General features: G+C 38.5%; 1 protein-coding gene across 25 annotated transcripts in view; it reads right to left on the bottom strand.

Annotated features, from left to right (window-relative positions):
* Positions 1-13,031, bottom strand: part of dlg2 (discs, large homolog 2 (Drosophila)) — a 191,930-nt gene that overhangs the window by 67,796 nt on the left and 111,103 nt on the right. For 2 of the 25 annotated variants that reach the window (XM_026273757.1, XM_026273761.1), the window contains exon 1: positions 683-1,452. The exons of the other annotated variants lie outside the window; for them this stretch is intronic. In XM_026273757.1, the coding sequence (XP_026129542.1) occupies positions 683-985 (303 nt within the window). In that variant the 5' untranslated portion in view covers positions 986-1,452. Of the gene's footprint in view, positions 1-682; positions 1,453-13,031 lie in introns of those variants that run through there. 25 annotated transcript variants of the gene reach the window in all.

Below are 13,031 nucleotides of genomic sequence, written 5' to 3'. Positions count from 1 at the left end.
ATACTGGTACTGACATCGTCTTCAGCTAAGAAATATGTCAGAACAAATAAAATGCTAATCTACTAATCAGCAGGCAGAACAATCCTGCAATGCTATTCATGTACTGTACTGTATATTAAGACAAAAACACAAAATAAGTGTCACATGCACTAAATGACTTTAGCTGTAACACGGGAAGTACCAAATTCTGCTTAACTAGATAATCCTGGAGTTTAAACACAGATCAGTACTGCAAGAGGAGTGCACACACACACACACACACACACACACAAAACAGAGGGTCTTCAGAGTGCAGTGTCCAGCTGTGTTAGTGCATTCAAGGGGTGTGATGCATTGGCCTGATTTGGGGCGTTTAGCTGGATCTCTCTCTCTCATGAACAAACAGATTACGTTATCATCACTGCTGTAGTATCTGAGTTCTGAGAGCCATGTTGTATAGAACTTTTCATGCGATAGAAAGTGATATCAGGACACACAGCGACAAAAACAATAAGCATGATCGAACAGAGGCTCTAGTGGTAATACATGCTTATAGAAAATCACACCTTTACAAAGATTTTTCAAACCCTTAACAACTTAATCAACCCAACTTTTCTCACTACTTCTAACCCTCTCATCCAACCTCTCATAATACACCTGTGCCCTCACCTCCCTGGTACCTAGCCCAGATGGCAGCGGTTACCTGGTACGGCTCATGCCAGTTGTGTGGATGGCAGCCGCACTCCGTCCACAGATCGCAGCTCCCCCCTTTGGCTCGTAGTGCACCGCGGCTGGGACTTCTCCAGGAGCTCTCGGAGCGTGAAGCCATGAGTTTGGCCCTCTGACGGGGAAGGGTGGACATGGACGGTGATGGCTGGTAGTTGTATCCATGATGAGGTTCATGCTGCCAACTGCAAGAGCAGGGCGGCTCGCCCCCTCCACCATCTCCCACTCGGCCGTGCATCTCCACACAGCAGCTCTGCTGCTTGCTCAGGTAAGCCGTCATCCCCAATGTGCGTTCCTCTCCTCTCGCCCTGTGTGTTTCACCTCCCTGTCTCTGAGTTTGCGCTCGGGTGCAGGCGGCTGCAGCAGAGGACGCAGCTGTGGTGAGCGGCACTACTCTGGGCGATTTCTGAGCAGTGTGCTCTCTACAGTGAGAGAGCCAGTGAGAGGGCTCTGTGCAAGTGTGTGTGTGTGCGTCAGAGAGAGAGAGGGTGCATGAGAGGGAAAGCTGGCAACTTATAGACGCTAGGCTACATGTTAGTTAGGCAACAACAGGAATACAGCGAGAGATGAAGCACAAGAGGAAATAAGAGAAGAAAGAGCGGTAGACAAGTGTATTTTTGTGTGTATGTGAGAAAGCTCAGTCAATTGATGATTTAACTGGCGGTGTGTCTTGACAGCATCTCTGCTCAAGGCAGAAGCAATCAAACCCTGAACAGCTGGGGACTGAGCTGCCTTCAACCCAAACCCCCGATCAGACAGACGGATGTCTAACTGACAGCTGCACTTTTTCAACATGATAAAATCATTCAAATGATCTCTTACAGCAAGCTCAGAGTAACACAAAAAGCTCATAGCTATGCAGAGATATAAGCCTCATAGCCGGAAGGCAGACAGAAATGCATAAACAGTACAAATTGTACTAATAAGTGTTCCAAAACCTCCTTTGAATTTGAAAAATTGCTAGCAGCGTGGTATACTCCTAAAGCAGCAGTAATGGCCATATTATAAAAGAAAGTTACATTAAGCATAATAATAACCAAACAACAATACACTTCATTAGCCAAACTCTTGGCTTTTTAAGGTTACCAAGCAATGAAGCAACCTGTCCCATTAATGTACCTGTCCCATTAATGGACCTGCAGTCTTACAGCCTCAAAAAACCCAAAGAGTGTCCCATTTATCACTTTAGGCTCAGAAGGGTGCTCACGAGCAACACCTTTGTGCCTGCAATGCAGACTTTTTCAGAGCCTTGAATGTTGTGGACTACACAGCAGAACATTCCCCAGCAACTATTAATCACGCCTTTTGCCTCAATAAACTCCTAATTTGCTGCTTATTAATAGTTAGTAAGTTTTAGGTATGGGGTAGGATTAAGTGAGCTAAAATATGTGATTTATTAGTACTAATAAACAGCCAATATGCTATTAATATGTATTCTAATAAGCAACTTGTTAATAGTGAGTAGTGGCTAAAGTATCACTCAGTGTAGAATAGTTCAAATGAACTAATAAAACTGGATAATTATAAACCACTTTAAATGCAATGCTTCTGAAGTTGCTGTTGGACAACAACTTATATTTTAATAATCTTTTAAATTAAATATTTTTCAACAACAGATTTAGAGGTAAAACTCCATTTGAAATAATGTACTATAAATAATAATAGAATTGTTAAATATGCATATTATTCATATTAATATTAGTATTTAAAAAAGCTTTTTAATAACAACTTTAGAGGCAGAACTGCATTTATAATTATAAAAAAATTTAAATAAAAAGAATTATATAAATTAATTAGAATTTCATTAATTATAATAATTAATTAGAAAGATTTAATTAATGAAAATGTATAAAAAAATACATTTTACATATAATAATAATTATTATTACTATTAATATTATACTTATGTCTTTAGTTAGTAACATATTTAGAGGCAAAACTGCATTTGAAATGATTTGAAAATAAATAAATTAATAATAATAATTATTATAACTATTAATTATAACATTAACAAATAAAAATACGCAACCTGTGTAGCGGGAATTTCAAAAGATAATTAATGCAGCAGGTTGTCCGTTATTTGCATTTTAAGAATGTGCAAAGCAAAAGTAAATTGAATTTTGTAATCCATAATTCAACAGCAGACACTAAACAGAAGAGCTATGGCCTGTATCTTGTGGATCACTGAGCCTCATTAATTCAATAAGATTTCTATTTATGACTAACCTCGTCACATTTAATCAAAACAAGGGGCTTTATGCTCAGCAACTGATGCTTAACTGCTTAAGTTAAACCATCCAGCTACATCAGAATCAATCCCAGAGTGCTGTACTGACTTTCTGCTCAACAAGTGTACATTACCTCCACCTACTGGCTACCAGCACACAGTACAGCTCGAGGGAAAAAGCCAATTTATCTTCACAGAAGCATTACCAGTGATTAATTTTTGTTTAGGATTCAGTCTTTTAGCTGTGTGGTTATTCATTCTAATTTTGTAAACTTCCCATAGTGTCTCCCATCTGGGGGTGAGCTTAGATGAAAACTAATAAAACACGCTGGAGGCTGATAATGAAGGCTTTAGTGATTTGTTCTGAATGTGTTGTTGTGTAGGCATTCTAAGTGTCTAAATGCCAGTTAATCATACTCTATTTTGTATAATTAACAATCCATATAGAGTATTCAATCCATCTGAACTTACAATTAAGGAGGTTTCTCTCCTCCCACATTCCAATTAAATTCTTGTGACATTTTATATTCCACCTGCAGAGCACACAATCAACATCGAGCTCTACTAATGGGTTTGAACAGAAAGAGAATGTATGGTAAAAGAATGATAATAAAGGATTGATGGTAAAGTAATACCTTTTGACTTTCTGTCTATGGAAAAGAATGGGCAGGATATTCTTCAGAAATAGTCATAAAAGCTGTCAACATGACTCATGTGCTAAATTTTTTATCCCCTAAAGCTAAGTGATCATAATTTAAGTAAAAATACCAATGTTGCATGCAAATTAAAAAGAAAAAAATACAAGGTACACTTAGCCATCCTCATACTCTATAAATAGTAAACTAGTGTTCCATAGCTAAAAAAGCCAACTGGAGGACGTAATTATAATTATGATTATAATAATGTATACTTGAAATGTGTGAGAGAAGTCAGTTAAAAACCAGCTAAATCAGCCCAGTGAGAAAATTTCAGCCATTTCTAATTCCCAAAAGTGTTGTGCGTTTTCCATCACACTTTTAACATGATGACAAACACCACTTATCACTGTCAATGCCTGAAATGATGACAGCCTCAGGATGTGTGTGTGTGTGTGAGTTGTATGCCATGTGTCACTGCCAAATGCTAGTCATGGAAGCCAGCAGGCTGTGATACCACGTCACCGAGACAAACCCTTGTATAATACTGTTGTAAATGTCATAAGATGCTGTCAAATTAATTTTCCCACCTTTCAAAGACAGAGCATCAAGTGACAGGTGGTCAGCCCTGACATTCACACACGCCGCAGTGCCCACTCAAGCAGCTTCACTCACAAGAGCCAGAGAACATGGCACCTATGTGGATGTAATATTAACACAAAAATTGCTGGATATGTCATACACACTGAAAACAAGCATCTGATATATACAACCAAATATATACATCTGTGTGTATTTATTTATACATAATTAATATACACAGTACCCACACACTTATTTTGGATGCGATTAATCAAGATTAATTGAATTTAATTAACAAATACAATTATACAATATTTTATTATTCTATTTTATTTTCAGTTATGATATCACAATTATTTTGCAGTTTTATATTTACTTGTGTATTTGTGACAAATAAATTTTTTTTTTATTAAAGAAGTCATTCGATGGTGTTTGAATCACAACAGATGTTTTATTTAGCAGATGTTTGGATGTCTTGGATTTGAATGCTGCATGTCACTTACATCTGTGAGGTTTAGACTATCGTCCTAGCAATTAATTCAAACCACGTCATGTCGCAGTTCCTACTGTAATAAAGTTATCTGCTAAATGCCAAGTATCTCTATTTTACCATTTACTCAACAAATCCAACTTGCATCCGACATTTGGCAAAGGTTCATTTTGGACACTGTGTATGTATAAAAGCAGGAAGTTGGTGCTATTAAAGTAGCACAATGAATGTCAAAATACTTGGCTTAATAATTCACACTGCAGGCACTGGGAGTGTCTGGGATCAGGGTTCTAATTAAAAGCCCCCTCTTCCGTGCAGCTCTTAACAGAAGAGAAGTACTCAGGCTACCACGTGCACTAATTCTCACAAGAACTGAGAGACTCTCTTCACTCCTTCCCCCCTCTCTAACTGTGTTTCCCACTGCTCTCAGAAATCATCTCTTCATTTCTTCCTGTTGTACCAAAACCATAAAAACAAACACACACACACACACACACACACGACACTGCGGGGCCTGCAAGATCCCCACCAAAAATTCTAATCCACATTGCAGGGCAGAGTTTAAGTGGTTGATTGGTCCTGTCAGTGTGTGCCAGGTCATTTATTACTTCAGTGAAAGCTATTATGGTCCAGAGCCCATCTCTCCTTTACTTAGGAGAGGATACAGACAAAGTCTGAAAGAGTACATTATGTTATTGTTTTACCATAGCAGGAAGGTATCATGTTAGTATGAAAAAAAAGCAAAGCAATACAAAACACAAAACAAAACTACATATCTCACAGGGCCAAAGGCAAAGCAATGTTCCAGGTGTGCTGTTGTTGCAGTTCACATTTACCACCACAAGGTGGGGCTTGTGATTAGGCTTTGAGACTGTACATGTGGCTACAAAATCAGCCTTGTCACTCTGATTGACCCTGACACTTCAAAAGTGATTTCACCCCCCCCCCCCCCCCCCCAAAAAAAAATAAAAAATCCATTTTCTCTAGGATCCTGTATGATAGATCAAAAAAGTAGCTCTGCTGAAAGCTTTGTCCTAAGTGTCTATACTTCAGATGAAAAGTGAATGATTTTACTCACTGGCAAAGTAATGTTGCAGGATGAACTGCTGTACATTCGCTCTGTCTCAGAACTGAGAGCAAGGAATGATGGTACAGCCATTTGCCAATTGAAGACATGCTCAGTTCATGCCCAATAAAGGCAATGATACTGCTGCAGAGTGTGTGCAGGTTTCCAGTACTGGTTTAACTCAGCAGTTATTGTAAAGTTTGACAGAGTCTGACAGTCATCAACTGAAGCGACAAACTTTGGTCAGTGTTTAGCGAATGCTAATCACTAAGAGCCCATAGGATCTGTTCAATGCTAGAGAAGTCATTATAGAATGCCCACTGCTAATCTTACTTAAAAAATAAGTTATGATTTTATATCTTAATTATTATATCTAAAGCTAAATAGAAATAAATATAAGAGAAACAAAAACAAAAACTAAAATAAAAAAAATCTCATTCAAAATTAATGAAAACTACAAAAGTATATAAAAATTAATACTAAAATAACACTCTACCATTGTTGTCAGATTTTACTGCTGATTAGAAATATATTACTGAAATCCATTTGGAGATTCCAATTGACATAATACATAAAACACAACATATTTAGTTAAACGTTACATTTTTGGCTAAAAGATTCAGTGTGAAAAAAATAATTAAACTTTTGAACAGAGATTGTGGTATGCAAGCTTGAAGGAGCACTAAAGTCAGCCAAAATAATGGTCAGAGTTTATACTGCTGACCTGGCCTCAGATTTACCAACCACACCAGTTCACTGAATTATGGAATAAAAAGTGCTGGAAGTTATGAGAACTTCCTCCTGGGTTTAGCTAATTGGATTACGGAGGAGTGCATGGAACCCAGGAGCAGAGGGAGATTTTAAAGAGTGGAAAGTTAAACAGGGGAGTGATTATAATTTAATGCAAGGGGCAGAGAGGTTAGCTCTGCAGATACAGAAGCAGAGCCAACACTTACTTTGGAGAAATAGCTTTTTGTTGGATCTAAAATGAGATTCTGTGAACCTAGCCTATGGCCATTGCATTAAGCACCACACGCACCGTAAAAATCACCATTAGTGTTCACTAAAAGAGTGTTTCAGCTCCTTAGAGACAGTTTCAGCTCCTCAATGGCTCGTCCTTTTCCCCCAGGGTCTTAATGTCCTCTTCTCCTTTCCGTCTTGTAAACCATGCGGTGCTCTCCACAAATAAAAAATAAGAAGTTCTTAGTGCATTATTATGTGGTTGTTAAGTTGTTATTTGACACCACAAGTCTCTGTTATATTTTGGTGTTCACTAGATAGACCTCAGTCCCTCCTTCAATGCAAGTGTTGATTTTTTGCTAATTTTACTGACTTTGAAAAATAATAACACACCGAATTGCAAGAGTGGTAAGAGCGATGTTGCATTAGCACATCAAATCTAACATACATAAACCTCTCAGTGTCTGCACTGCAATAGCATGTCTTGAGCATTTTGTGTCTAAAATATTGCTTTAGGCTGCACATCCAACCTTAAATTGTTTTAACACCTCTGGCATCCTTATAAAGACAGAAGACAGCTCTTACATTGATTAGTTTCATTAGTCTTTTTTCCACTGGAATATGTCTCTGAGTGCTGGCAGCATCTGTGAGTGATGTTTCAAAGGCTAATGCACGGACCACTTTTGGTCGAGAGCCAGGCCTGTGTAATCAACTTCAGAAATTATGAAACCAGTTCAATGGTTCAATAAAAACTGGAAGAGCAGCTAAATCCACCAGAGAGACAGAGAACTTAAAATAGCATTATCTAACAAAAGCGAAAAGACAGTAAAAAGGGCCGATGGAGAATTCTGAGCAATTATCATTCTTAAGTGGTCTGGTTTTGAAAATCATTCAGTCTTTTATTGTCTGGGAAACACTGTCTAAAAAATTTGGTTGGTGGTCTACCTGCTATAAACTTCATAGTTAAACTGAATAAAGAGCTGCTAACCTGACTGCAACTTCTCCGGTGTCTCTTTAGAAGTCTCTCAGTCAGATTTTGCTTCCATTTACAGATGGTGACGAGCGACGGCCATTTAGACTGCCCCAAGTCAGGAGCTTTGCTCTTCAGGGCCTCCATGCTGAGACGTTTATGCAGCGGCCGTAAGGATTCAACACGAGGAGGGGCGAGAAGATTGGGCGCACTTCCTCTGTGGAATTTCTCCTGGAAAAGGCCATTATTCACCATCATGTAGCTCATGGCGGATGGCAGTTCGCCCAGCAAAGCTGGACAATGTGCAAACTTCCACAAAAGCCTGTCAAAGCCTTTCGAATGCACCCAATCAATGGACAGCTTCGCAACAAGGTCACCCCAACACCAATACAATGTACATATCCACAGCCCAGTGGAGCCAAACCACAAAAAAATTGACTTTTCTGTGCTTTTGGCTAATAAACAAACAAATCCACTGATTCTTTAGAAAACCGAAAGTCGGTCAAATATCAGGAGCCAAATCCAATGGCTCTGGATGTGTAGAGGACGGTTAGAACTCCAGGCTCAGACAGGTGTTAACTCTCAAACAAATCATTGTGTTGCTCGGGAAGACAGCATTGGTCCCAGAAGTCTGTTCATCCTTGGATGAGTCTCTCTTTCCATCGGGGGACGGAGTATGTGAGTGGAATGGCCGAGATGGATCTTTCTGACTGTAGCCTGTGCTGTGGTAGACTAGGCTAACCGAAGCTTAGTTGGACTTTTTTTCAGGGTGTGGTAGGGAGAAAAAAAAGTGCACAGATAGTGACACAAACTCAATAAATCAGGGGGTGACAGGGTGGCAGGGGGAGGTAGATGAGATGAGATTAGCAAGGGGCAACGCTGAGATGCAAATCACATGGGGATATAATTAAAGCCTAGGGGAACATCACTCCACTGAGTGGCCACTGCCAGATTACAGCCAATCAATAATGGAGCTGACAAACACAAACACACATCCATACGTGTCGATGTTTATCAGGCGCAGACACGAGCCAAACTTAAATTCACCACACTGGAAACGCCACAGAAGGCTTAAACGCGTATTACAGGATGTTGAGTGTGAAAGGAAAATTAAATGTGCGAAGCGCAAAAACAGCAATTAACCATGTCCTGGGCTCCATGCTGCCGAATCAGACAAAGGGGGATGATGGGGAATCCCAGAATAGACAGGCTAAATGTGTTATCTCTCTGATTACAGCGCTAAATGTCGCTAAATGACGACAAGCGGCTAATCAGGTTCGCAGAGGAAATGGTCTGACAGCTGCTTGATCATTATAGCAATTGCAGCCTGGTCTTTCTGAATGAGTGAAAAAGAAATGCGATGAGATGTACAGAATATGACTCAATCAAGGGATGTGACTGTGTTATATACAAATCTAAATATTAATATGCGTATAGACAATTAATGAATGGCAGTATCTTCAGGCAGTATTTTATTATTATTAACATTTACAGATTAACCTTTACTGTTTTTAAATGAAGATTACCTATAAAGTTATTAGTTTTACCCTTGACTTATAAATCTTAAACTAGGAATATACATAATAAAATGTAATTATTATATGTTAAAGATATTCTCAACCCCAAAATGAACATTTTGTCAATCAGTTACCCCCATTTCGTTCAAAACCTGTAAAAGCTTTGTTCATCTTCGGAACACAATTTAAGATATTTTGGATAAAAACAGGGAGACTTCAGACTGTCCCATAGACTGCCAAGTAAAATACACTGTGAAAGTCCAGAAAAGTATGAAAGATATCATCAGAATAGTCCATCTGCCATCAGTGGTTCAGCCGTAACATTATGAAGCGTTGAGAATACTTTTTGTAAATGAAGAAAACAAAAATAATGACTTTATTCAACAATTCTTCTCCTCTGTTTCTCTCCACTTCACCGTAGCACCATTTTGGATTATGAGCTGAATGCAGGTAGCGTACACTCTTCTGATCAGCTGATACAGAAGAGCGTACGCTGCCTGACGATGTCTTTCATACTTTTCTGGACTTTAACAGTGTAATTTACTTGGCAGTCTATTGGATAGTCACAAGTACCCCGGTTTTCATCAAAAATATCTTAAATTGTGTTCCGAAGACGAACTAAGCTTTTACGAGTTTGGAGCGACATGGGGGTACGTGATTAAAGGGGTCCTATTATGCTCTTGTACAATGTCTTGAATTTGTTTTGGGGGTGTACTAGAAAATGCTTGCATGCTTGGTGTTTTGAAAATGCATTATTTTTTACATAATTTAAATTATTACAATACTTTTCTCCCCATCCTGGCAAAAACGGCTCAATTAGTTCTGGGTTTGATGAAGGCCCGCCTTCTGAAAAACGAAATGTGATGTGATTGGTTAGCTGTCCCAATGGGTTGTGATTGGAGAACTGTTTAGACATTATTTCAATACTGCCCCGCCCCTTGCCAAAGCAGCAAGCTCCTCTGTCTGCTCCGGTTTAGTTAAGGATGGCATCAATATGACATATCAATTTGAGGCAGATTAAGACCCAGAGAATATTGAACAAGAGAGTCGCGCAGAACCTTTGCAGATAAATAAATTCACAACCTCACAGTTGTCATGAAGGGCAAAATTAGCTATATAGACAAAAATAATTTTTTGCACCAGGCTGTAAACATGTTTTTTTCTGCTGTAAGGTTGGGCATTTTAACATGGGGAGTCATGGGATTGACTCCCTTTTGCAGCCAGCCTCAAGCGGCCAGTCGATGAATTATAGTTTAAGTCACTTCCGTATGGGCTTCACGAGACAGAGCGGGAGGTTGCCGGTCAATACAGATCAAGGTTTCCCCGGTAACCACTGTACACACAGCAGCGCTTCGCTCCAGTAGTCTAAATGAGCAGTGGACTAAACGAGCCATTCGTTGTAGTTCTTGAAAAGGGAAAACTTTGAGATTTGTAAGTTTGAAGATCTTTTTATGCCCAAACATACAAACTACACACAAAAAAGCATAATAGGACCCTTTAATGGAGTAACCCTTTAGAAACATGATAATGAAAAAAATAAATAAAAATAAATAAATAAATACATAAATAAATAAATAAATAAACCATTTTCTATTTCAATTTACTGTGTGGAAATTATTTCCATTTTTTAACATCATTTCCATTACAGAATGACATGGAGCATTATAAATGTGCAGGAAATTTTCATATAAAAATAAATAAGTAAATAACTATTTGACATTACTGGTGGACAAATAATAAATTCAGAGCGTGAAAAGTGTGTTAACAGCATACAGGACCAAAAGTCTCTACAATTGAAGCAATAGCCTGTTATTTGGCTATTTTTTCGGATGCTTTTTTTTTATTTTTACGGTTGCGTCAGACACTGTGCTGCCATGGCATTTTTTTGACGTCTGTGTTACAGGCATGTGCCGCAGTGTTAAAATTGATGTTTGTGTCGCATTAACAAGAACGGAAGCATACCCAGAGTTTGATTCTGTTTCAAAACTGCTCTGCTCACATTCATTGTGTGGCATTGGATTATCCAACCCCTGGTCAGCTACAGATAAACCAGCCTCTCTCATTGTGTCTTTCTGTCTCTCTCTCTTTCCCATGGGTTCAGTGGATGAAGCTGGACAGGAAAGGATGAGGAACATGAATCGGGTTGCCTCGTGACTACCATACACAAAGAACAAGAAAGAAAAGCAGACCTTTAAACAAGGCACTCTAGATATGGGCCAGCACTCATCTCAAAAACCTATCCTTACCCATCTCTCTCTCAGCTCATGTTTACATCCATCCTGCTCTGTGTATCGGCAGTATGACATATTGAAATCCATAACTCAAACTCCCCCCGTCTGTTACCTGCAGCTGAGAGCTCCATCTATTATACATAAGTTTTAACCTGCACATCTTGTAAGGCTTCCCGGAGAGAGAGAGACAGAGACAGAAGGCATGAAGTGATAGAAGAACAGATCAAATACAAATATTTATTGTGTATGAGAGACAAAGGTGGATAAAAAAGAAACAAAGAGAGAGTTTGAAATAGAAGATATGCTGTCTAAGCACAGAAATACATCCGCTCATATAAATAGATGGTGTTTTTGTTGCCTGGAGATGAACTAATGATCCATATGCATTACAAATTTCAGGGTAATTAATCAAAATACAGAACTCAGAGTGCCGTGCCATGATCAAGGTACCTGCTCAGAATACATCTAAAGCCATCAAAAGATCTTTGAACATCATAAGAGATACTAGCCTTTTTGATTATAATTGTGTACAATCATTTGAGTAGGCAAACTGACACTTCATAATCACCTCAAAAAACATCATAAATAATATACAAAAAAAAAAAAAAAATGGTTTTGTGGTTTTAATAGAACCACAAACAGGTTTCTACACTTCTCATTCTGTGAATGGTTTACTTATACAGTAGATATTTCTGCATTTAAAACTGCACAGAGAAAGTATTTTAGCAATCACACATTTTAAGCAGGAATCAAACAGTCTTACATTACTGCTTGACTCTCAAAGTAAACTAAAATGCATATGCCTATTCTTATCTGGGACTGTAAAAGGAGACCTATTTTGCCCCTTTTTACAATATGTAATACAAGTCTCATGTGTCCCCAGAATGTGACTGTGAGTTTCAGCTCAAAATACCCCACAGATAATGTATTATATCATTTTGAAAATGCATATTTTGAGTGTAAGCAGAAACACGCTGTTTTCGTGCATGTTTCTTTAAATGCAAATGAGCTGCAGCTTCCCGCCCCCTTTTCCAGAATAGGGCTGTGCTTTTACAGCTTGTTTCTCAGATACGCTGCTAAAGAAACGTGTTTGATTTTGATCATGTCTATTGCACTGAAAACATGCATTTTAAAGTCATATCAGTTTCATCACATGATATACGGTTTTCTGAGTGCACAGATTGGAAGCACGCACACAGAAAGTGGCTGTCACACAGCATGTGAGTACTAAACTAAGTTTTCTTTCATGTTTTATTGCGCTTAAACTCTCAAATACAACCAGGTTTATGTTAACAACACACATGAATTTTGAAAGTAAAGAAGCTGAGAAAGATATGGCATGTTTATATTCAGAATGTGTAATATATAGTAAATAAATCAATAAATCCACTGCTCTCTTGTCTCCTCTGAGGCTGGGAATCTAAATGATCTGATCTCAGGACCAGAACCAAGAAAAGAATAAATATACCGTGCAGATTGCAGGACAGTGAAATGATACGCTTATGTCTGGGTTCGTTCCAGGTAATGGTGGGCTGTTTGATGACACACACACTCACACATTCCCACCAACACATACGCTTCGTTCCTTTAGATCTATAAACCAGCGGAGCAACTAATGAGATCTTTTTTTCTTTTTTTTTTTTACCGC

The sequence above is a fragment of the Carassius auratus genome, chromosome 10 (assembly GCF_003368295.1).
Source record: "Carassius auratus strain Wakin chromosome 10, ASM336829v1, whole genome shotgun sequence".
NCBI lineage: Eukaryota > Metazoa > Chordata > Actinopteri > Cypriniformes > Cyprinidae > Carassius > Carassius auratus.
The sequence above is the reverse complement of the archived record's forward strand: the minus strand, read 5'-3'. Positions and strand labels throughout refer to the sequence as shown.